The 27,580-nt window shown below is 36.0% G+C and overlaps 1 protein-coding gene across 10 annotated transcripts in view; it reads left to right on the top strand.

Moving 5' to 3' along the window:
- Positions 1–27,580, top strand: part of LOC106087670 (kinase D-interacting substrate of 220 kDa) — a 158,233-nt gene that overhangs the window by 69,618 nt on the left and 61,035 nt on the right. The window contains exon 1 of one of the 10 annotated variants that reach the window (XM_059368433.1): positions 25,795–27,047. The exons of the other annotated variants lie outside the window; for them this stretch is intronic. Coding sequence (XP_059224416.1) covers positions 26,952–27,047 — 96 coding nt within the window. The 5' untranslated portion in view covers positions 25,795–26,951. Of the gene's footprint in view, positions 1–25,794; positions 27,048–27,580 lie in introns of those variants that run through there. 10 annotated transcript variants of the gene reach the window in all.

Raw genomic sequence — 27,580 nt, 5'->3', positions numbered from 1 at the left:
CAGCTTATGAAGTCTAGTTTCTAATCCAAAAGGGCCTATATTCCAAATCATCGTCTAACTATCGAATTTTTGAGAAAAACTTGAAAAAAATCGCTACAAGACCTCAAAAATCTATTTTGTGTGAACCACTGTGCAAAAATGGAAAAAGTTGATACTTTGAAACCGGTGTCAAACGACAGCTTATGAAGTCTAGTTTCTAATCCAAAAGGGCCTATATTCCAAATAATCGTCTAACTATCGAATTTTTGAGAAAAACTTGAAAAAAATCGCTACAAGACCTCAAAAATCTATTTTGTGTGAACCACTGTGCAAAAATGGAAAAAGTTGATACTTTGAAACCGGTGTCAAACGACAGCTTATGAAGTCTAGTTTCTAATCCAAAAGGGCCTATATTCCAAATAATCGTCTAACTATCGAATTTTTGAGAAAAACTTGAAAAAAATCGCTACAAGACCTCAAAAATCTATTTTGTGTGAACCACTGTGCAAAAATGGAAAAAGTTGATACTTTGAAACCGGTGTCAAACTACAGCTTATGAAGTCTAGTTTCTAATCCAAAAGGGCCTATATCCCAAATAATCGTCTAACTATCGAATTTTTCAAAAAAAACTTGAAAAAATTCGCTACAAGACTTGAAAAATCTATTTTGCGTGAACCACTGTGCAAAAATGGAAAAAGTTGATACTTTGAAACCGGTGTCAAACGACAGCTTATGAAGTCTAGTTTCTAATCCAAAAGGGCCTATATTCCAAATCATCGTCTAACTATCGAATTTTTGAGAAAAACTTGAAAAAAATCGCTACAAGAGCTCAAAAATCTATTTTGTGTGAACCACTGTGCAAAAATGGAAAAAGTTGATACTTTGAAACCGGTGTCAAACGACAGCTTATGAAGTCTAGTTTCTAATCCAAAAGGGCCTATATTCCAAATCATCGTCTAACTATCGAATTTTTGAGAAAAACTTGAAAAAAATCGCTACAAGACCTCAAAAATCTATTTTGTGTGAACCACTGTGCAAAAATGGAAAAAGTTGATACTTTGAAACCGATGTCAAACGACAGCTTATGAAGTCTAGTTTCTAATCCAAAAGGGCCTATATTCCAAATCATCGTCTAACTATCGAATTTTTGAGAAAAACTTGAAAAAAATCGCTACAAGACCTCAAAAATTTATTTTGTGTGAACCACTGTGCAAAAATGGAAAAAGTTGATACTTTGAAACCGGTGTCAAACGACAGCTTATGAAGTCTAGTTTCTAATCCAAAAGGGCCTATATTCCAAATAATCGTCTAACTATCGAATTTTTGAGAAAAACTTGAAAAAAATCGCTACAAGACCTCAAAAATCTATTTTGTGTGAACCACTGTGCAAAAATGGAAAAAGTTGATACTTTGAAACCGGTGTCAAACTACAGCTTATGAAGTCTAGTTTCTAATCCAAAAGGGCCTATATCCCAAATAATCGTCTAACTATCGAATTTTTCAAAAAAAACTTGAAAAAATTCGCTACAAGACTTGAAAAATCTATTTTGCGTGAACCACTGTGCAAAAATGGAAAAAGTTGATACTTTGAAACCGGTGTCAAACGACAGCTTATGAAGTCTAGTTTCTAATCCAAAAGGGCCTATATTCCAAATCATCGTCTAACTATCGAATTTTTGAGAAAAACTTGAAAAAAATCGCTACAAGACCTCAAAAATCTATTTTGTGTGAACCACTGCGCAAAAATGGAAAAAGTTGATACTTTGAAACCGGTGTCAAACGACAGCTTATGAAGTCTAGTTTCTAATCCAAAAGGGCCTATATTCCAAATCATCGTCTAACTATCGAATTTTTGAGAAAAACTTGAAAAAAAATCGCTACAAGACCTCAAAAATCTATTTTGTGTGAACCACTGTGCAAAAATGGAAAAAGTTGATACTTTGAAACCGGTGTCAAACGACAGCTTATGAAGTCTAGTTTCTAATCCAAAAGGGCCTATATTCCAAATAATCGTCTAACTATCGAATTTTTGAGAAAAACTTGAAAAAAATTGCTACAAGACCTCAAAAATCTATTTTGTGTGAACCACTGTGCAAAAATGGAAAAAGTTGATACTTTGAAACCGGTGTCAAACTACAGCTTATGAAGTCTAGTTTCTAATCCAAAAGGGCCTATATCCCAAATCATCGTCTAACTATCGAATTTTTGAGAAAAACTTGAAAAAAATCGCTACAAGACCTCAAAAATCTATTTTGTGTGAACCACTGTGCAAAAATGGAAAAAGTTGATACTTTGAAACCGGTGTCAAACGACAGCTTATGAAGTCTAGTTTCTAATCCAAAAGGGCCTAATTTCCAAATCATCGTCTAACTATCGAATTTTTGAGAAAAACTTGAAAAAAATCGCTACAAGACCTCAAAAATCTATTTTGTGTGAACCACTGTGCAAAAATGGAAAAAGTTGATACTTTGAAACCGGTGTCAAACGACAGCTTATGAAGTCTAGTTTCTAATCCAAAAGGGCCTATATTCCAAATAATCGTCTAACTATCGAATTTTTGAGAAAAACTTGAAAAAAATCGCTACAAGACCTCAAAAATCTATTTTGTGTGAACCACTGTGCAAAAATGGAAAAAGTTGATACTTTGAAACCGGTGTCAAACGACAGCTTATGAAGTCTAGTTTCTAATCCAAAAGGGCCTATATTCCAAATCATCGTCTAACTATCGAATTTTTGAGAAAAACTTGAAAAAAATCGCTACAAGACCTCAAAAATCTATTTTGTGTGAACCACTGTGCAAAAATGGAAAAAGTTGATACTTTGAAACCGGTGTCAAACGACAGCTTATGAAGTCTAGTTTCTATTCCAAAAGGGCCTATATTCCAAATAATCGTCTAACTATCGAATTTTTCAAAAAAACTTGAAAAAATTCGCTACAAGACTTGAAAAATCTATTTTGCGTCAACCACTGTGCAAAAATGGAAAAAGTTGATACTTTGAAACCGGTGTCAAACGACAGCTTATGAAGTCTAGTTTCTAATCCAAAAGGGCCTATATTCCAAATCATCGTCTAACTATCGATTTTTTCAAAAAAACTTGAAAAAATTCGCTACAAGACTTGAAAAATCTATTTTGCGTCAACCACTGTGCAAAAATGGAAAAAGTTGATACTTTGAAACCGGTGTCAAACTACAGCTTATGAAGTCTAGTTTCTAATCCAAAAGGGCCTATATTCCAAATAATCGTCTAACTATCGAATTTTTGAGAAAAACTTGAAAAAAATCGCTACAAGACCTCAAAAATCTATTTTGTGTGAACCACTGTGCAAAAATGGAAAAAGTTGATACTTTGCAACCGGTGTCAAACGACAGCTTATGAAGTCTCGTTTCTAATCCAAAAGGGCCTATATTCCAAATAATCGTCTAACTATCGAACTTTTCAAAAAAAAGTTGAAAAAATTCGCCACAAGACTTTTCACAAGAAGATTTTTAACTTTTTTGCAAATTACAACTGTTCGCTTGGTTGATCAAACACAGATTAGAAATTGAAAAGGGTATCGAAACCAAAATGTAATTTTAAAGATAGGAAAAAATACCATTCAATGCCAGGTAGAATCCAATAAGATCAAAATATTTGCAAATTTTGAGTCAAGTCGCGTACACAGGAAAAAACATTACTAACATACCACCTCATTAAAAAATGCAGGCAGGGAAATTTCACGATAAAAAGTATTAAACCTGCTGATGTAAAAACTCAATACACGTGTTTGGAATCCTTCACTACACATGATCAAGATATTTGCAAATGGGTCAAATTGCTTACGCAGGTACTCAGCTTAACTTTCATACCTTTTCATTCAAAAAATGTAAAAGGATTCAAAATCTTTCATTGCTTTTGAAAACCCAGGCTAGGAAATTTTATGTTAAAAAGGTAAAAAACCAATTAAATATTTACGATGTAAAACTTCAAAGCATTGAAAAAACCTACATGAATAATAGTTCGCATAAATATATTAAGGTAAATTGAGGTATTCCAAAAAGTTGTAAATTGTCTTTTCTGAAATAACAAAAAAACATACAGTTCAGAAACTCAAAAGCAGGTTAGGTTGAAAAGATGGTGCGTATATTAATCCACAAATGTATAATAATTAATTCAATTAAAGTTTTTTTTTTTTTTTTTGAAAAATTCGATAGTTAGACGATTATTTGGAATATAGGCCCTTTTGGATTAGAAACTAGACTTCATAAGCTGTCGTTTGACACCGGTTTCAAAGTATCAACTTTTTCCATTTTTGCACAGTGGTTCACACAAAATAGATTTTTGAGGTCTTGTAGCGATTTTTTTCAAGTTTTTCTCAAAAATTCGATAGTTAGACGATGATTTGGAATATAGGCCCTTTTGGATTAGAAACTAGACTTCATAAGCTGTCGTTTGACACCGGTTTCAAAGTATCAACTTTTTCCATTTTTGCACAGTGGTTCACGCAAAATAGATTTTTCAAGTCTTGTAGCGAATTTTTTCAAGTTTTTTTTGAAAAATTCGATAGTTAGACGATTATTTGGGATATAGGCCCTTTTGGATTAGAAACTAGACTTCATAAGCTGTAGTTTGACACCGGTTTCAAAGTATCAACTTTTTCCATTTTTGCACAGTGGTTCACACAAAATAGATTTTTGAGGTCTTGTAGCGATTTTTTTCAAGTTTTTCTCAAAAATTCGATAGTTAGACGATTATTTGGAATATAGGCCCTTTTGGATTAGAAACTAGACTTCATAAGCTGTCGTTTGACACCGGTTTCAAAGTATCAACTTTTTCCATTTTTGCACAGTGGTTCACACAAAATAGATTTTTGAGGTCTTGTAGCGATTTTTTTCAAGTTTTTCTCAAAAATTCGATAGTTAGACGATGATTTGGAATATAGGCCCTTTTGGATTAGAAACTAGACTTCATAAGCTGTCGTTTGACACCGGTTTCAAAGTATCAACTTTTTCCATTTTTGCGCAGTGGTTCACACAAAATAGATTTTTGAGGTCTTGTAGCGATTTTTTTCAAGTTTTTCTCAAAAATTCGATAGTTAGACGATGATTTGGAATATAGGCCCTTTTGGATTAGAAACTAGACTTCATAAGCTGTCGTTTGACACCGGTTTCAAGGTATCAACTTTTTCCATTTTTGCACAGTGGTTCACGCAAAATAGATTTTTCAAGTCTTGTAGCGAATTTTTTCAAGTTTTTTTTGAAAAATTCGATAGTTAGACGATTATTTGGGATATAGGCCCTTTTGGATTAGAAACTAGACTTCATAAGCTGTAGTTTGACACCGGTTTCAAAGTATCAACTTTTTCCATTTTTGCACAGTGGTTCACACAAAATAGATTTTTGAGGTCTTGTAGCGATTTTTTTCAAGTTTTTCTCAAAAATTCGATAGTTAGACGATTATTTGGAATATAGGCCCTTTTGGATTAGAAACTAGACTTCATAAGCTGTCGTTTGACACCGGTTTCAAAGTATCAACTTTTTCCATTTTTGCACAGTGGTTCACACAAAATAGATTTTTGAGGTCTTGTAGCGATTTTTTTCAAGTTTTTCTCAAAAATTCGATAGTTAGACGATGATTTGGAATATAGGCCCTTTTGGATTAGAAACTAGACTTCATAAGCTGTCGTTTGACACCGGTTTCAAAGTATCAACTTTTTCCATTTTTGCACAGTGGTTCACACAAAATAGATTTTTGAGGTCTTGTAGCGATTTTTTTCAAGTTTTTCTCAAAAATTCGATAGTTAGACGATGATTTGGAATATAGGCCCTTTTGGATTAGAAACTAGACTTCATAAGCTGTCGTTTGACACCGGTTTCAAAGTATCAACTTTTTCCATTCTTGCACAGTGGTTCACGCAAAATAGATTTTTGAGGTCTTGTAGCGATTTTTTCAAGTTTTTTTGAAAAATTCGATAGTTAGACGATTATTTGAAAAATATGTGCATATGTATAAGAAACTAGGCTTCCCTAGCTCTCATTTGAGACCGGTCTCATCGCCTTACTATTTTCCGTTTGTGCACAGTGGATCAATCAATTTTACAATCTTCTTTATCTTGTTAGTACGTCTTGCGGTTATTGAGGGAACTAAATTTTAATGTTGGATCACCTTATTATTTTCTAGATCTTTTTTTGGTTTTTTGTGTTTTGAAATTTCCTTTTTATGAACAAATCCTTTTTTTATTAATTAATTGCCTACAAAGTTCCTTAACAGTGCTCTGCTAATGGCAGTAACAGAGGACTGTTAAGTCAGTGGTTTGTGTCTCCACTATTTAAATTCGGAATTTATCTTCACTCACATGTGCATCAGATGGTGTTGTCCTCAGTGTGGCTATGATTCACAAACAAGACATCCTTTGAAACCGACATACTGCTCAATACTTAAGCAGTAGGTGGATTTTTGAAGCGCTGTCCACCAGACTACAACACCATATAGCAGCAATCTCATGGCAGCCGGTTGTATGTACCGGATTGACCCCATAAATTCCTTCATCGGCAAGGGCTGCCGCCTCAGTGCACCACACACTGCTACTACAACAACAAACATAAAGCATAATAGGTCTGACAACTGCAGTATATACCCAATACATGACACGCGGTCTTAATCCCCAACTTTTACCAATGGCTCTCTTGCAAGAGTTGCCTTTCTTCCCCTTTCCAAAATTTTGAATTTGAAGTTCAATTTCCTGTCCAGCCAAACAATCTGTATCTGTTACCAAATTTTCTTCTTTGTGGCAGCAGGAGGATGTGTCTGTACCAAATTTATGGGTTCGATACTAAATTCTATGGTAAAGTTTTCGGACTTCAACTCGATTCGGTCACACTCACGTCTTTTCATTCTTCACTTCTTTCGGCCGAATAAACATTTCTTTTCTCTCGATTCCTCTCCTTCGTCTGACCCGTTGCAGAGTGGGTCTTGAAGCCACATTTGTTGCTTCAGTATATTTCGACACACCTGGTCGCATGATGACTCTTTGAGGAAGGCTTTGTAGCCAAGTACGGATTCTACCCCATTGCCTATAAAGTGGGCATTGGTTTGCTATTGCGTTACTGCGTTATGGCAAGCAATGCTATTCTCAAGCAATTGTTTAAGCCAAGTGAGGTATGCTTTCGTGCAATGTCCGATTTTTCGTTTCTCGCTTCGTTTAAGCAGGGGCGAACCTTCGCTGTAATGTAAGGCAATGATCCGAATGATGTTTCTTCCTAAGATCGATTTTTCCTTAAGCACATTGTTTTCGATCCAGGAACAGCCAGGAAGAGAATATCACGATGTTGAGTTCTGGTGCCACCAAGTCTTTTTTTCCGCTATGATTAATATTAACCTCACTCCACTATGGGAGTACACTTAATTGTCCGATAGTTGGACCGAAGATATTTTCTTTAATTATTTTTACATTAACATATCCTAGTATGATTATACCCTACACCACTACTGTGGTACAGGGTATTATAACTTAGTGAATAAGTTTGTAACACCCAAAAGGAAGAGAGATAGACCCATTGATAAGTATACCGATCGACTCAAAATCACTTTCTGATTCGATTTAGCTATGTCCGTCTGTCCATGTTAATTTGTGTACAAACTATAAGTCGCAATATTCCTCCGATCGTCTTCATATTTGGTACGGGCGTATTTTTCGGCCTAGAGACGAAGTCTATTGAAATTGGAAAAAATCGGTTCAGATTTGGATATAGCTCCCATATATATGTTCGTCCGATTTGTAGTAATACTGCAATAAAATGATGATTTGTTAACCGATTTTCTCGAAATTTGGAAGGAAGGATTTTCTTATGACTCCCGACATTATAGGTGAATTTCATGGAAATCGGTTCAGATTTGGATATAGCTCTCATATATATATATCGCCCGATTTTAACTTCTAGAGTCACAGCAAGCGCATTTATTGACCAATCTTGCCAAAATATTGCACAACGCTTTCATCGACGACTACTACAATATACAAAGAGTTTGGGCATAATCGGTTCAGATTTAGATATAGCTCCCATATATATGTTTGTCCGATTTGCAAAAAAATGCAATAAAATGGTCATTTGTTACCCGATTCTCTCGAAATTTGGCAGGAAGGATTTTCTAATGACTCTCGATATTACTGGTGTATTTCATAGAAATCTGTTCAGTATTAGTTATAGCTCCCATATATATATGCTTCTCAGATTTTGGGTAATTGCAATAATGTTGTCATTTGTCAACCGTAGTTATTACAGTTTGAACATATTTTTGCTCGCCGAGGTCCATCAAAAATGGTTCTGAATTGGATATAGCTCCCACATTGTACTTAGAGGGTAGGTGTAGGGTATTATACAGTCGGCACAGCCCGACTTTTGCTCTTCCTTACTGGTTTTAATATCATTTATCATCTCTCTAAGCGCTCGTAAAATGTACTCTTGCTCTTTTCATCCTTGTAATATGTAGAGGCATAGAAACAGTTTGGCCTTTATTCGAATTTTCGCTAGCTTTTTATCCTTATTGAATTTGTCATTCATTGACTAATTTAAATCCACAGCTATAATGTAAGGCTTCAATTCCTACAGGAGCGATAATTTCTATCTTCTTTTATATTAAATTCATAGCATTTTCTGTGTAAACATTTCGAACATTCTAGCTGCAGATTCTCGAATCATAAACATAAAGTGGTTTGCGGAGGTCTTTAACATTAGGGGGTCCGTTTTTCACTTTCTTAGATCTTTCAAAGTATACTCTTCTCTACAACGATGAATTAATGGTCCAACGTCTCAACTATGTATTCAAAGTTGTTATATGGAACTCGCGGCAAATATTACCTCACGACCTGTAAAGGATGTTAAAGATAGCTGGTGACATCCTCATGAATTCCCCATGTCCAACATTAGCTACGTCACCCTTTATATGCACCAACATTATACTAGACACAAAATGTATGTTAATGACTCAACTATAGAATTAAGGATTTTTTCGCATGTAGTGTGCTGCGGGACTGTTGTTTTCCTTCCTTCACTTGATCCTTGTTGCCTATTTCATATGATTACTTCTATTTTCAACTTGAACTTGCATCTTAGTCGTTTGATGCGTATTCGGCCTGCTGCTTTTCGATTTTTTTTTTTTTGTTTCTTTGCATCCAACTGAGTTTAACGATCGTACTCTACACTATTCGTGAGCATTAACCCCACTACCACCAGTCAACCATCCAACCATTCATTGCCGTTCTTGATCTTTGTTTGCTTTTAATGTGTTCCTTTTTTCCCGCAGATTTATAGGAAAACCTTTTAACTATCTGTATTGTGGTTAGTCGTTACAACTAACTGACAGTTAAGCTGATGTTAGCTTTAAATTAGCTTGTTTTTGTTGCATGGTCCAAGGGCCTTGATTTTAAAATGCATTTGCTTTAACATAGCTTGGAACGTTCGGCAATGCTTAAAAAATAAAAAAATCGTAATAATGAAAGGAAAGTTTCATTTAACCTTTGCAAGTTGATTAAATTGTTGAGGTTAACTTTAATTATATATTTGAAATTGACAATAACATATTTTAGTTAATATTATGTTCTAAAATATATTTCATATTACACTTAAAATGATTTATTTTTTAAGGCAGCTGTGTCACCAAACAATTTGGTATATCAGGTTTGTTATATTTTTCCTTATATGATAATGTAATGTGTGTATTTGAAATTATATTTTGCTTTGAAATGGACCAATAAACTCTATGTCTGTGCGAAATGTGTCTTTAAAACTTTACTTTACTTTACTTGGCTATGACAGAATATTTGTTCCACTAGCCGAACGTAGAATAGCGTTCCACTTGATCTTTCCATCGGGCTTTTGGTCCTCCCGATTTGCGTGTACCACCGTGTTTGCCTTCAAAAGACTTCTTTGCTGGAGCTTCTTCATCCATTCTGACAACATGACCTAGCCAACGCAGCCGTTGTATTTTTATGCGTGCAACTATGCTATCGTCGTCATACAGCTCGTGGTTCATAAGTCTATATTCTCCATAAACGTAAACTGGTCCATATATTTTACGAAGAATCTTTCTCTCAAATACTCCAAGCACTGCCTCATCTGCTTTCATAAGTATCCATGTTTAAGAACCATACAACAGCACGGGAAGTATCGGGGTAGTCTATAAAACTATTTGGCTGAAATTCAACTAAGAAACTTGTTAGAGAATAGACGACCACTAAGTGATTTGTCCCGTAAATATATACCAGATTCGTATTCTACTTTAAAATACCTGTTATTTGAGCCCCATATTGCAATGGTCAGCAAATTCGTCATATTTGGGTGGTGTTGTGGGTGCGACACTTTTCCCCGAATATCGATATCAGATTCATGCTTTACTCCCAAAGACCTTTCATTTGCGCCCCATATTGTTATGGTCGAAAATTTGTCTCCGTTGGGGGTTGTTTTAGTGCAGGGTCGGCACCCCAAACATTTGGTCCCACATTTGGATATTAGATTCGTATTCTACTCGCAAATACCTTTCATTTGAGTCCCATATTGCCATGGTCGGTAAATATGTCCGATTTAGGGGTGTTTTGGGGGTTGGGGTGATCCCCCTAACACTTGGTCCGACAATTGGATATCAGATACGTTTTCTTATTCTAAATACCTTTCATTTAAGTCCCATATTGTCGTGATTGGTGTATATATATTATAGGTTTTGGGGGGTGGGGCGGCCACCCACGTACCCCATCCGAAATTTGGATACCAAATTTTTGGTATCTCCGAGATCTGGCGTTTCTGAAAATTAGGGTAAGGGGGAGGCTCCGCTCCCTTCTTCAGATATCAAAAAATGTGGTACCTTATTTTCACCACGGGATCATTATGCACCATCTGTGAAAATTTCAAGAAAATCGGTTCGGCCGTTTTTGAGTCTATACGGAACAGACAAGCAAACAAACCAACAAAACAAACATGTTGTCTTGGCATAGGCGGAGCGATGAGGATCACGCCCATTAGGGCACTGGAGACTATTCTAGATATTCGACCCATTGACATACAGATTAAGTATGAAGCAGCCACTGCGGCTACGAAATTTAAAGCAATGGGAAAATGGATTCAGGATGGGAGCAGCTCGTACCATCGCGGTATAATCGAGACGACGATAGGAAACTTGGAAGGAAGGGAAAAAGTTTCCGAGCGGATACCTGAGATGACACTTGATATTGAGTGCGAGACGCGGCTGCCAGCGGGAGAGTCTTGGATTGACGGAATCCTAGTTTTGCCATCTGGAAAATCATGTTACACAGAGTGGGCTGGGGGTCTACATTGAGAACCCAGAGACTGAGATCTGTTATAGACTGCCTGACCATAATACGGTCCCGCAGGCGGAGATCCGGGCAATCACGGAATGCGTAAAGTGGTGTATTGCTAACGCGAGGACGTCGAGTGTGAACATCTTTACCGACAGTAAAATTGCCACAAGGGTAATAACAACCAGGACGGTAAGGTCACAAACGGTCTTGCAGTGTAAGAAGGAGATTAACGCCATCTCTGAGGATGGCAAAATCCGCATCGTTTGGGTGCGGGGCCATAACGGAGTAAGGGGGAATAAAAGGGCAGACGATTTGGCGGTGAAGGCCAGAAGACTGCCGTCAATAAACTTGGTTAACCCAAAGCCTTTCGGGTCGACGCAGTCCGAATTAAGGGAGTGGGCGACGAATGCGCATGCAACATTGTGGAACACCGAAACAGCCGGTAGAACGGCGAAAATCCTATGGGGTGATTCAGATCGTGAGAAGACAAGGCTAATACTGAAAGAAAGTAAGAAGGAGGTCAGTTTAGCTATTGGTATCATAACGGGACACATAGGACTACAAGCTCACTTATGTAAAATCGGTGCGGCAAATGATAGCATGTGTAGGGCATGCGGAGAAGATGATGAGACATGCTATCATCTGGCTAACCGACATCAAAAAACCCGGTTAACCGACATCAAAATACCAGTTTTTTATGTTGCTGACCATTTTTCTAAAAACCGATTTCGGTGGAGATAATCGAAACCGGTTTTTGGTTTTGACAACCCTTAGGGGAAAACCACCGCTGGAATTTTTTTTTCTGATGTTTTTCTTCTGAGCTACGGTGGCCCCCAATAAGTAAGTGTTGGTCAAAGTTAAAGTCTGTTATATGTAAAATATCGTAAAATTTTAAGATGATCATCGTTAAATTCTTATTCGTGGAGACTGAAACCCATTCAAATCTTCCACCATTGTTTAAATATAATTGATATTTGATTCATATCGTCAAGGATATCTTTGAACCGCTAGTTCTTGTCGTTGATTGATTTTAGATAAGACTGGTGTTGAAGTATCTAGCTTCTAACCTCCGGTTAACTACTAGAAAAACTGCCTTCTACATTAATTTGTTAGCAGCTGTGTCACCAAAATTTTTGCTACAACTGGTTTGGCATTTTTTTTAAATATTCTTTATTTTTGTAGTTACTATTAAAGGGTGATTTTTTTGAGGTTAGGATTTTCATGCATTAGTATTTGACAGATCACGTGGGATTTCAGACATGGTGTCAAAGAGAAAGATGCTCAGTATCCTTTGACATTTCATCATGAATAGACTTACTAACGAGCAACGCTTGCAAATCATTGAATTTTATTACCAAAATCAGTGTTCGGTTCGAAATGTGTTCATTCACCGTAACGTTGCGTCCAACAGCATCTTTGAAAAAATACGGTCCAATGATTCCACCAGCGTACAAACCACACCAAACAGTGCATTTTTCGGGATGCATGGACAGTTCTTGAAAGGCTTCTGGTTGCTCTTCACTCCAAATGCGGCAATTTTGCTTATTTACGTAGCCATTCAACCAGAAATGAGCCTCATCGCTGAACAAAATTTGTCGATAAAAAAGCGGATTTTCTGCCAACTTTTCTAGGGCCCATTCACTGAAAATGATTTGCAAGCGTTGCTCGTTAGTAAGTCTATTCATGATGAAATGTCAAAGCATACTGAGCATCTTTCTCTTTGACACCATGTCTGAAATCCCACGTGATCTGTCAAATACTAATGCATGAAAATCCTAACCTCAAAAAAATCACCCTTTATTTGCAACTTTGTATGCTGCAATTTTGCGCGGATATTGTGTAAAAACAACTTTTTTCGAAGCTGACATCCAATCAAACCAATGTCATTCACTTTGGTTTGGATAATTAATCAAATTTTTTTACACTAAGTAGGTTACAAAGAATTTAACGGACAACAGGAAATTTTGTGGGTACATCTTTATTGACCCTATGGTCAATGTGGTCTTACTTTGGCAATATAGGGATTACCAGGTGTATGGTGGACTTTAATCCAATTATTGTGTGAATCATAAATTCATTGAATTATTACGATTTTATACAGTTGATTAATTTGTATATCATACACATTCACAGTTGAAACTTCTTAACCAGAAACTTTGAAATAAATTAAAGGTTTTTTACTGCTTGAAGAAATTAACATTTTTATGTCCATTACCATTGACCTGCTGCAATTGCTCTTTTAGTGATTCAATATATCAATAAACTACGTATCAATAGTTTTCAACCTTGTATTGTATTAAAGTAATGTAAACAAATGTATTCCCCTGCAGAAAATTTCCACAAGACAATTGGCTATTTGTCTTATTATTTATGAATAATTTATTTATTAGTTTATGTTGTATTGGAAAATTTTAAATATTCATTGAAGAGTAGATTTATGAAGTATTGTTGCTGTTGTTGACGTATACGTTTCTTTCAAATTCCAAAAACAAACAATAAATTAAATTATAACAGTTTTACCTATTGGTAATAAAATAGACCAACATAATAATTGGTTGTTAATGTTTTTATTTTATGGAAAAAAGAAGAAACAAAACGAACCAATCTGTGGTATATACACGCGCACACCTTCATATAAAGCATAACGTCAAACTTGTATTTAAATACTGCAACACATCGTTACACAAACAACTCAACTTAAGTGAACTGAACTCAACAACATTGATGGTGAAAACCATCAATTATGGTGATTTTTAAAACAATAACAAAATATCGCTACTAAAACATCGAATGAAATCAATTGAAGGTGAGATATGATTTGATGGACGTCGAGCGGGAAGAAAATTAAACTTAATCAATGGTCATACACAGCTCCGAGTGGCATAGCATACTGAGCAATTCTATCTAAGCTGTATTTAAGCTTATGTGGAGAAAACATCCATGTCTCAAAATAGCCGCAGAGCTATCTCGAAAAACCATTAACCACATAAATAACATTGAAAGAGAGTAGCGGATAGATATCAATGAATAGTATTCTAAATATACACTCACAAAATTTTTTAAAGTTATCATAAACAATAGCTTATATTTATTGGCTCCTCCAAGACACGCTGAAGGGAAATTCTTCCTCATTCTTCTTAAGTCCATCTGAGTTTTGTCAACGATAAACCAATTCGTTTGAAATTATTCATTTACATCTATTTGGATGTATGATCAGTAGGGTAGGTCAATTGGTTGTTGTTGTTGTAACAGTTTATTGTATTCTATCTTTCGTCTGCTTCTGTTAAGTGCCAAGACCCAGGAACTCTGCGACTAAGATGGGGTGCGTCCACAGGGATCTGCATCTGAGTCGAGTGGGTCTTTCTGTATCGTATGGCCCCTGGTCACAATCGTGACATACATCTTGCACGTCGGCACCAATCCTTGCTCTGTAGGAGTTGAGGCGGCTGCATATGCCGGAACGTAATTGAGCCAGAACTACTCTGGTTTGCCGGGGGAGGTCAATTGGTATAGACGTTAAGTGCGGACTGGACGAATCTTATATACCCTCTCCCATTGATCGCATTTGAGAAGTTCTGTGAATAATTGTTGGTAATAGAGCCCTGTAGTCGCTAAAGAAGTCAAATCTAGAGATCGTTATATGTGGGAGCTATATCAGGTGATGAACCGATTTTTACCATAGTTGTAGAGATGATCCGTATGACGATTTTGTAGGTTTTCCACTGTCACAAAGTTGTAAATTTCGAAAACGTCAAATACTTGTATAAAACGTATAAAAAGTAGTAAAAATCATAAACTTCGTAAAAGCTCCGCAATTTTTTTAGTTTCTACATCATATCATTGCTTTAGATTGGTTTTTGTTGCTATAACGCTTTTGTATATATTGGGTTGCCCAAAAAGTAATTGCGAATTTTTCATATAGTCGGCGTTGACAAATTTTTTCACAGCTTGTGACTCTGTAATTGCATTCTTTCTTCTGTCAGTTATCAGCTGTTACTTTTAGCTTGCTTTACAAAAAAAGTGTAAAAAAAAGTATATTTGATTAAAGTTCATTCTAAGTCTTATTAAAAATGCATTTACTTTCTTTTAAAAAATCCGCAATTACTTTTTGGGCAACCCAATAAATATTTCAAAATTTTATGATAAAAAGTTTTTGTTTTAAATCTTTTTATAGTCAGCGCTCCGCCGCACTATGGGCGGAAATGGAAAAAACGGCAAAAATTATAAAATTTTGATGTTTTGTATATTCAAATTTAGCTTATGAAATTGAATTAAGCATGTATTGAGAGATCAATATTCCAAAATAGGAACGAAATGTATTGATGGTGTCTGGTTTATGCCTGTCCAAAATTCAACATGAAAATTATCCAAAGTTTTATACCCACCATACTAATCTAATCATTCCGTTTGGAACACTTCGAAATATTAATCTAGGACCCCATAAAGTATATATATTCTTGATCGTCTCGAAATTTTGATTCGAACTAGCCATGTCCGACTGTGTGTAGAAATCACGATAGCGGTCGAACGCGTAGAGCAAGCCAATTGACAATTTGCACGGATTCTTTATATTGATGTATTTAGGTAATTGGTGATTGCAAATGGGCCATATCGGCTCAGATTTGAATATAGCTCCTATATAAACCGATCTCCCGATTTGACTTCTTGAGCCGCCTAGAAGCCTCAATTTTTATCCGATTCGGCTAAAATTTGTGACAAAGACTTGTGTTATGAGTTACAACTTCCATGATAAGTATGATCTGAATTGGTCACTAAACAGATATAGCCCCCATATAAACCGGTCCCCGGATTTGACTTCTTGAGCCCCTAGAAGCCTCAATTTTCATATACTTTATATGGTCACAGATCAATATTTCAAGGTCTTACAAACGGAATGACTAGATTAGTGTACCTCCATCCTATGGTATAGTATGTACCTCCCACCAAGGATGGTCATTGTTATGTTCTTCCAACTAATATATTTTTAAGCTGAAATTAAAAGCTAACTCAAGCTCATTGTAGGTTCTCAACAAGTCAAAACTATAGATTGGGTTTTATGCGTCGGAAGTCAAACAAAAATCTTTGTGCAGAAGTTTATCAAAACTGGATTAGATATGCGCATTCTAGATGCTGAAGCAGTCAAATAGGAAGATCGGAACGGATGTTGATCTATTCTGATTCTAACTGATCTTCTTTTATAGGAGCTGCTAGCTTTAACCGATGAAAAATTCTCCGATCGAGTATTTGTTAGTGTCTTTGGAGGTGTAACATACCGAATGACGAAATTCGAGTAACCCATCCCATGCTGTTTAGTTTTAGTTATTACGGCAAACACAACAACTCTGGGTCGCCTAGTACAAGTCATAAATCTCGTTCCAGTTTTCCAAAAAATTTTCCCTAATTTGAACTTTGCGCATCTCAATTGCCAAAGTGTAGAAATTTTGCTCGCTATTGATGAGTGAATTGCGATAATTTATATCGGCCGCATATTCTTAAGGTTTTTTTCTTCATTACTGTTCACTTTTAGAATCAAAATTTCGGTAGAGTATAATTTATTTATTGTGTAGTTAAGCTAAACGAAAAAAATCAAGTAAAAACGTGCCGAACTTTGGATTCCCATCACCATGGATAAAGTAACCATCTTCTTTTATAATAACTCCACTATCATATCCAAAGAAATATGCAAATGAGGGCTGGTCTGGATCGTATTTGACTAAGGTCCCGAGAACTCTTATACAAGTCACAGTTTAAGCGAAATCGGGCAACAAATTCGCTTTTCATGGGACTAATGCTCTAAATTGGAAGATCGGTCTATATGACAATTATATCTAAATAAAGTCTAATCTGGACCATATGCTGGTCGAATGACGGGAGGCTTAATAAAAGTCATTGTAAAATGCAGCTTTTATGGGCTTAAGACTCTCAATCGGCAGATCGCTCTATATGACAGCTATATCTAAATATTGTCCAACCTGAATCATATTTGAGTCGAATGTCGGGAGGCTTAAAACAACTCACTATTCCAAATTTTAGCGAAATCGGATAATAAATAATTAAGGCTTTTTTGGGCTTAAGACCCTCAATCGGCAGATTGGTCTATATGGCAACTATATCAAAATATTGTCCGACGTGGACCATATTTAAGTGGGATGACGGAAGGCTTAAAACAACTCACTGCTTCAAGCTTCAGCGAAATTGGATTATAAATGCAGCTTTTATGGTCTCAAGACCCTAAATCGGAAGATCGTGCTATAAGGCAGCTATATCTATATATTGATCGATCCGAACCATATTTGAGTCGGAAATCGGGAGGATTTAATTAACTTACTATTTAAAGTTTCATCGAAATCGGATAGTAATTGCGGCTTTTATGGGCTTAAGACTCTCAATCGGCAGATCGATCTATATGGCAACTATATTTAAATATTGTCCGACCTGGACCATATTTAAGTGTGATGACGGAGGACTTAAAAAAACTCACTGTATGAAGTTTCATCGAATTCAGGCTATAAATGCAGCTTTTATGGCCTCAAGACCTTTAATCGGCAAATCGCTCGATATGGGAGCTATATCTCAATATTGATCGCTCCGAACCATATTTGAGTCGGATATCAGGAGGCTTTAATCAACTTACTATTTAAAATTTCAGACCCTAAACCGGCATATTGGTCTACATTGCAGCTATATGTAAATATAGTCCGATATGGGCCATATTCGGTTTGAATATTGGGACTCCTAGTATAACTTCCTGTTTCAAATTTCAGCGAAATCGGACAAAAAATGCGTCGGCAGATCGGTCTATATGGCAGCTATATGGTTTGGACAATAACTGCCTACAGAAGAAAAACGAGTCTGTGCAAAATTTCAACTAAATATATAAATTTTTAAAGACTGTAGCGTGATTACAACTGACGGAGAGACGGACAGACAAATCGGACATCGTCTTAAATTTTTACAATTATCCGAAATTATATACATTGTAGGGTCGTATATGGATATTTCGATGTGTTGCAAACGGAATGACTAAATGAATATACCCTATGGTGGGGGTTAAAAAAATAAAAATGGGAAAATCGAATTACGTAACTCACGGAATTTGAAAATATCAGTTATTTTTTGATCAGATTTGGTACATGTCCATTTGGGGCATAATTTTGTGGTGGAGCGACCTCTCCGCCAATTGACCCAAAATGTTTATATAAGTTTCGTATTCTACTTCCTATTACCTTTCATTTGATACCCATATTGCCCCAATCGGTAAAAATTGCATTTTTGGGCGGTTTTTGGGGGTGGGACGGGTACCCGCTTTTTGGGATCAAATTGTTATAGCATGTTCGTTCTTTACACTTAAATACCTTTCAATCGATACCCATATTGTCCCAATTGGTAAATATGTTCGTTTGGGTGGGTATTGGGGTCGGGCGTCCCCCATGCTTATTTGACCCCAACAATTAATAGCAATTTTGTGTTTTTGGATTACCATAAAAGGGGTAAACAAAATAACACTTAAATCGTTGCACCCATCATCAAGATCTGGCGTTTTGAAAAATTTCGATTAGGGGAGGGTCCGCCCCCCTCCCCCCTAGCAGATATTACAAAATGAAATACCCTACATAAAATTTCGTGAAAATCGGTTCAGCCGTTTGTGAGTCTGCTCGGAACAAAAAAACAAACAAAGCTCAACACTATTGTATTGTATATTTGTGCATTTGTTTGTAACGCTAAGAAGGAGAAGAGCTAGACCCATTGATAAGTATACCGATCGACTCAGAATCACTTTCTGATTCGATTTAGCCATGTCCGTCTGTCCGTCGGTCCGTCTGTGAGTCCATGTATTCTTGTAACCAAAGTGCAGGTCGTATTTGTTGGCCGATTGTCACGAAATTTTGCACATGTCACTTTTTTGGCCCAAGGACAAACGCTATTGATTTTGAAAAAATCGGTTCAGATTTAGATATAGCTCCCATATATATCTTTCATCTGTTATGGCTTTTTAAGTCTGTAGAAGCCACAATTTTCGTCCGATCTTCACAAAATTTGGCATTGGGTATTTTATTTAAGGTCTACATATGTGTTCATAAAAATTTCATAAAAATCGGTTCAGATTTAGATATAGCTCCCATATATATCTTTCATCCGACATGGACTTTTATGGCTGTAGAAGCCACAGTTTTTTTTACCGATCTTTACAAAATTTGGCATGGGGTGTTTTATTTGACGTCCTAATATGTGTGGAAAATTTCATAAAAATCGGTCCAGATTTAGATATAGCTCCCATACATATCTATCGCCCGATTTGCACTTAAATGGCCGTAGTAGCTACAATTTTCAACCGATCTGCACAAAATTTGGCACGGACTGTTTTATTACTGCACTTAATATATCTGGAAAATTTCATAAAAATCGGTTCAGATTTGGATATAGCTCCCATATATATCTTTCATCCGATTTGAACTATTAAAGCTGTAGAAGCCACAATTTTCGTCCGATCTTTGCCAAATTTGGCGTCGTTTTTGTGAAGTTTCAATATATGTGCAAAATTTCATAAAAATTGGTTCAGATTTAGATATAGCTGCCATATATATCCTTCATCCGAGTTGGCTTTTTAAGGCTGTAAAAGCCACAATTTTGGTCCGATCTTTACAAAATTTAGCATGATGTGCTTTATTTGACGTCTTCATATGTGTGCAAAATTTCATAAAAATCGGTTTAGATTTAGACATAGCTACCATATATATCTTTCGTCCGATATTGCCTTTTAAGGCTGTATAATCCAAAATTTTCGCCCGATTTTGCATGAGACGTTTAAATTGACGTTCCAATACTTGCGCAAAATTTCATTAAAATCAGTCCTAATTTAGATATAGCTCCAATGTGTATATTTCATCCGATATGGACTTTTAAGGCAGTAAAAACCACAATTTTGGTCACATCTCTACAATCTAGGGCGGGAGATGCTCCATTTGACGTCCCAGTATGTGTCATTAAAATTGACACAGGTTTCGATATAACTCCCATATAATCTTTTATCCGATATGGCCGATATTAAAGATGTGGAAATCCAAATCTTTTGTCCTATGGTAGGAAAATCTTACAAGGTCCTAAATTGCCATTTCAATTGGTATCCAAATTAAAATCTGACTAGATTTCGAGATAAGTTCTACATATAAAAGGTACTACATGCCCTATGTGGTGTAGGGTATTATATAGTCGGCACCGCACGACTTTTGTTATACTTTATCATCCAGTAGGGGATATATGGGGTTGCCCAAAAAGTAATTGCGGATTTTTCATATAGTCGACGTTGACAAATTTTTTCACAGCTTGTGACTCTGTAATTGCATTCATTCTTCTGTCAGTTATCAGCTGTTACTTTTAGCTTGCTTTAGAAAAAAAGTGTAAAAAAAGTATATTTGATTAAAGTTCATTCTAAGTTTTATTAAAAATGCATTTACTTTCTTTTAAAAAATCGGCAATTACTTTTTGGGCAACCCAATAATTATAAAGAAAAAACCTTATAAAAATTAAAATATTACAAATTAAATTAAAATTAATAAAAAAAATAATAATATAATAAATAATAATTAAAAATTCAAGATATGACTAATCAAACTATATCGTCCAAATATACCAGAGGTCCTCTGCTCTGCATGTAACGAATTCTTGGTCAAAAATTTACTCTCTGACTAATTCTTGTAGAAAAAACAAAGAGAGTTCTTGATACTGCATTTTTGCTCTCTATGGAGTTCTTATCGTCACACTTACTCGCACACGCAAAATACTTATTTTTAGATTCAAGCTTTGGTTTTGGCTTGCTGCTGCTGTTGCAGCCAAATGCAACCGAGTTTCTTAAGGAAAACACACATACACCGAGCTACTGCAACAGCATCGGCTGCCTTTAGTGCGAGGCTTTTTAATAAACAACCATCAACTAGCCAAGTTAGTATAAAGACTCTCTTTCAAAGCGTTGGTTTGTTTTCGATTGAATGCGAAATGCATATTCCGCCGTGGAATAAATTGAAATGAAAGAAACGTGCGCGCCTTCATGGCCTATCAATTTACCTCTTGCTCAGAGTGGCTTGTGTTTGTTTTGAAAATTACTCTGTATTTGGTCTAAAACACACATAATAATTATAATGTTTTTTTTTTAATAAATAACTGTAACAATGTGTGTTAAGACGGAAAATTAACGTGAGATTATGTAGCATTTTGCGTCGGTTGGTATTTGAACCAATAAAAACAATTTAATAAGGCTTATTAAACGGGTATTAAAGCGAAAAAATGCGTTTGCAAATGTGTTTTGATTTGAGTTGTATGCGGCGGCTTCACATGCCTACATGTGTTTCTGGTGTTGTTGATATATATTTTTTTTTTATTTCTTGTAAAAAGAGAACAACAAAATATTACAAATTATAATTTATTTACGTCGTGATAGAAAATTTGTAAGATTTTGTTTGTAGTTTATTTGATTGTTTACAGTTTTTGATGTAGGGTGATAAACTATTGGGTTGCCCAAAAAGTAATTGCGGATTTTTTAAAAGAAAGTAAATGCATTTTTAATAAAACTTAGAATGAACTTTAATTAAATATACTTTTTTTACACTTTTTTTCTAAAGCAAGCTAAAAGTAACAGCTGATAACTGACAGAAGAAAGAATGCAATTACAGAGTCACAAGGTGTGAAAAAATTTGCCAACGCCGACTATATGAAAAATCCGCAATTACTTTTTGGGCAACCCATAGATATTTTTGCTATTTATAATTTATAATTTTTTTTTTTTTTTAATAAAGAAAGGGCTTTAGATTCGACCCTAGGGGTGAATTTTTTAATTCATAAAAAAATGCCAGACAAGGAAAAATGTGGCAAGTTCGTCCGGGCACCCACCACTATGTATTCTCCTAAAACTTTCCAAAAAAAAAAACCTTAATTGAAGAGCATCAAATTTCTGCCAAGCCAGTTAAAACTGGGAGCTTCTTGGTTCTGTAGAAGGCTATTCACGAGATTGGTTTATATGGGAGCTATAAGAGGTTACGGACTGATTCAGACCATAAAAGGTCACAGGAGAAGTGATTGTGCAAAATTTCAGCCAAATCGAATAATAATTGCGCTCTCTAGAGGCCGAAGAAGTCGAGATCCGAAATCGTTTTATATGGGGGCTAAATCTAAACATACAGCGATTTGGCCCTTTTACACTCCCAACCGACCTACACTAATACGAAGAATGTATGTACAATTTCAAGCGCCTAGTTTTACTCCTTTGAAAGTTAACATAGTACCTGAAACGACACTTGAGGTCGAGTTTGAGGCACTGCTGCCAGAGGCACAATCTTGGATTGACGGAACCCTTGTATTGCCACGGTCGAAAATCCTATGGGCAGATTCAGATCTTGAGAAGACGAGGCTATTACTGAAAGGAAATATAGCTTTCGGTATTATAACGGGACACATAGGAATACGAGCTCACTTATGTAAAATCGGTGCGGCAAGTGATAGCAAATGTAAGGCATGCAGGGAAGATGATAAGACGTTGGAGGATTTCCTTTGTCATTGTCCGGCTTTTCTAACAGATGCAAATTTGTGCATGAACATTTCATTAAGGAACAGGGGCGAACTTCTCACATATCAATGAGTGCTGTCCGATTCAGGCATAAGCTAAATGATAGGGGGCCTCTTTTTTTATAGCCGAGTCCGAACGGTGTACAGTAGTGCGACACCTCTTTGGGGAGAATTTTTTGCATGGCTGCCATGTAATTTCTTTTAACGGCATAGTACCTAACATATGTTGCCACCATCAGGAAGGCATAACCACCGCTGAGAATTTTATTTCTGATGTTTTCGTCAGGATTTGAAACCAGGCGTACAGCGCCATATGCCGATGGACCCTCTTCCGTTACCCCAAAAACACCACCCAGAATCAAAAGTGCATCGATAAGGACAATTTGGGTATCAAATGAAAGGTATTGGATAGAAGAATACGAATATGATATTAAAAAATAGATTCAAATACCCAAAACTCCCCCAAAGAGATATATTTGACATACATATCAATATAGGACTCAAATGAAAGGCATTCGGGAGTAGACTACGAATTTGATATAAGAAATGAGGTCCAAGTAATTTGGGTCGCCCCACCCACAAAAAACCGCCCAAATGGGAATATTAGCTCAAATGAATGGTATTTGGGAGCCGTTTACGAATATGACATAAACTTTGTGTCCAAGAATCTAGGTGATGCCAAAATCGTCTCCAATAGGTTCTTTGACGCATTAATACAATGTGGGTCAGGAGATAGATATTTTTGAGTGGAGTGCGTCATTCAAATTTGTGCTCCAGCTGCAGATGGGGTGTAGCGCACAACCTTCCTTTATACGCCCTGCACCAAACGGCTGTATACACCAATATGGGGTTCAAATAAAAGGTATTAGGTTGTGGACTGCGAATCTCACCCCAAAACAGTCGGAAAAATCTGATTTATTAAAATGTCAAAATTTTAGAGTAAGAAACATATTTTTCGCGGGGTGTAAATGAAGACGCAGCATCAAAAACGGCTGAACCGATTTTCTTGAACCAGTGGTGAAAAAGGGTACTTAATTTTTTGATATCTAAAGAGGGACGGACCCTCCTCCTTTCCCTTATGATACGATTTAAACGAAAAATTGTGTGCTCTCTTATGTAACCTAAAAACAAAAAATTGGTATTCAAATATCGGATCGGGTATCAACGGGCACCCCATTGTCCAAAATAAATATTCAAAGGATAATTTTGTTTCATATAAACTAAAGGAAGGCACAGCGGAGCGGGCCCGGTCAGCTAGTGAGAAAAAAATCAGCATACCGGTTTATATAGAAGCAATATCAATGCATGAACCGATTAAAACATATGAGAAATCATAAATAATAAATCATGTACAAAATTTTAGCCTAAAAGGATGATAATAGCGCCCTCTTTAGGCTCAAAAAGTAAAAACAGGAGATTTGTTAAGGAAGCTACATCAGGTTATGGCCCGATTCGCACGATTAAAAAATATATGATTGGGAAACATTCACGGTCGTATCGCTAATATTTTGTTCAATTTTACAAATAATGTAACTTTGCTGATAGTAACATGCAAATTTTCCCCATGAACATTCCACTAAGGGCAAACTTCTCACGTATCAATGAGTGCTGACCGAATAACTTTTAAGCTCAATGATAAGGGACCTCCTTTTTATAGCCGAGTCCGTACGGCGTGCCGCAGTACGACACCTCTTTGGAGAGAAGTTTTTACATGGCATAGTATCTCACAAATGTTGTCAGCATTAGGAGGGGAAAACCACCAAAGACAATTTTTTTAATGGTCTCGCCAGGATTCGAACCTAGGCGTTCAGCGTAGTAGGTGGTCATGCTAACTTCTGCGCTACAGTGGCCACCAACTTTGCTGCTGATAGTATCGATAGGAAAAATATCAATCGATATTCAACCAAAAACTAAAATATCGATAGTAACGATAGTGTCATCGATATTTTGCCAGCTCTACTTAGAATGTCAAGACGACAAAGAATATACATATATACTTTGTTGGGTCTCAGATTAATATTGCGTTGCCCAAAAAGTAATTGCGGATTTTTTTAAAAGAAAGTAAAAGCATTTTTAATAAAACTTAGAATGAACTTTAATCAAATATACTTTTTTTACACTTTTTTTCTAAAGCAAGTTAAAAGTAACAGCTGATAACTGACAGAAGAAAGAATGCAATTACAGAGTCACAAGCTGTGAAAAAATTTGTCAACGCCGACTATATGAAAAATTACTTTTTGGACAACCCAATATTTCCAAATAGTTACAAAGTTATATACTTTCAGGTCAAAATTTTGATGAGTTACAAAGGGAAGGAAGTAATTAGTATGCCCCCATAAAATAGTTGATATATATTATTTGGAGAAAGTTTTTTTTTTTATAAAAAAAAAATTGACTTTCCTTTCCTTGTTACATTTTACACCACTCACTACTCAAGGTTCTACCCCACTATGAAATGTGTTGGGGGTTTCTCCTTCGAAACTAGCCGCAAGCAATGCTACGGGCCAGACGTAAGCTGTTTTCTATTAAACATACGTCGTGTGGTACCACCCCACAATAGCATATCGTGTTGAGTTTGTGCGCTCTTCGTTTATTCATTCAGGCATAGAAGAGATCAATAACAACAAAAAACACCCCAAAATCACCATGCAGCTATGAATTCGTTAGCCTACCTCGTGTCTATGAGCTATGTGTGAGTGTGTGTGTGTGCTATTGTTGTTACCAACGACAGAGAGTGAGAGAGAGAGTGAAAGAGCATAAAGATTGAGATGATGTTTGAGATTGTTTTCAATCCATTATCAAAGACAAATAAACATACGTACCTAGGTACTCCTCTTCAAGTACCAAACGCTGCAATGAACAATGCGCGGCGGCATACCGCAACGCAGCGCAACGTATGGCGTTCATTAAACGACAATCAACCACCCCATGGTGTTTAGAGGCAGGCGTATGGCTTCCGTAAGACTCTTGTCGGGTAATAAGCAGGCGGGCAATACAATTCAAAATCAAAACACATTCAGCTGACCGCCAAGCATCTACCAGATGATAATGCTACTAGTGCCGCTGCTGATGATAATATTCCAACATTCATAACATTTTGCACCTTCGGAGTGATCACACACAAGTGAAAATCGATTTCGCGGTATTTTAAAAAAGAAAGAAACAAAATTTTTTGGTGTCTGTGCAACGATTTGAATGATAAACAAAAAAATGTTTGAATGCATAACGCAATAAATGATTACCAGATGATTGATGTTCTTGTTCTTGTCGCTGTCGCTGGGCATCACAGCATGAATAATGTGGTCACAGTTTCTTTGTTAACGTCATGATTACAACTCATACATAAATAATTAAAAACAAATTTAAATAATACATATCGAAGAAGGAAAAAAAATTATAATTGATGACAACGTTACTTATAATCGCGCAAAAGACCCATCCATCTGTGTTGTTAAACATTCTGGACTATATAGAAAATTTAAAGCGTCCAATATTTGCTAAGTCAAGGTGATCGATTCATTTTCAAAAACGTCAACAAACAAAAAAAAAAACTTATCTCAAAATGCTGATCTTCCTAGTGAAGAAGCAAGTCACTTGTCTTGCTGTCACAACATTATTATCAGTTTGACGCCACCCTAAACACAACAATTGTCAATGTTTGTTGCCTCCATAATGTCTTGTCACTATAGTGCAAAATTTACGGCTCCCTGTGTTAACCTAGTGTACCCCTAACTATACTAAGTAGCCTTCTAACAAGGGTTGTGCAAAAAAAAAAAACAAACAAAATTAAATTAACAAAACTTTTATAGTAGAAATGTCAACGTTTGATTATTTAACGAAAAATGATTCTTCAAAACTGTTGCTGCCTTTTGATTGCCGCCCAGCACCCTCCCTCTCTCTCTCCCCGCCATAGCAGCAAATTTTAGCTGACGTTCTTTTCTTGGTTTGCCGCTAAAGGCACACCAAGTTGCCCACCAAAGTAGATATCCATCCACCACCTATCAGCCGGCTTGTCGAAGTGTAGACATCGAACGGCATAAAGACATTACATTTTCTCAATATCTTTGGGAACATTTCTAATTGTCAATGTATAAATGTTGTGACACGGTCATCGCAAACGTTTAGTATGAAATTGTCAAAGAGTTGGGATGAATTGATTTTAAGCGCCTCGCGTTTGAGTTTGAATAATTTACGACCGCCCGGGAAGAAAAAGTGCAAAAATGTTAGTATACCCACCAATTTGTCATCATCAAAAAATAGATTCTTTATGTGATTTACATATTACTGTGCTAAATTAAAACATAAATCAAGTGAAAACGAAAAAAAAAATTAAATCTTAACAACCATTTATGGTTTTAAAATATAATAAACTCATAAAAAATCTTTACATTTTTTTAAAGATTCTAAAGTGGCGATTTTCGTATTTTAATGAATGCTGAAGTTTAAAAAAATTGCCAAATTTATAGAGGCTCTTTATATTTTGTTACAAGTTTTATGCTATACACATTTTCAATAAAGACAATGAGTAGGACTGTTAATTTAATATTAATTGGAAAAGGTGTACAACAAAATACAAATATTATGAGAAAATCAAAATTTAAGATTAACATATAAAAAAGTGCCAAGTGCGTACCCACCACCATGAATACTGCTAAAAAAACCCCCACCATATAAAGGGTGATTTTTTTGAGGTTAGGATTTTCATGCATTAGTATTTGACAGATCACGTGGGATTTCAGACATGGTGTCAAAGAG

This window comes from Stomoxys calcitrans, chromosome 5, assembly GCF_963082655.1.
Source record: "Stomoxys calcitrans chromosome 5, idStoCalc2.1, whole genome shotgun sequence".
Taxonomy (NCBI): Eukaryota; Metazoa; Arthropoda; class Insecta; order Diptera; family Muscidae; genus Stomoxys; species Stomoxys calcitrans.
The sequence above is the reverse complement of the archived record's forward strand: the minus strand, read 5'-3'. Positions and strand labels throughout refer to the sequence as shown.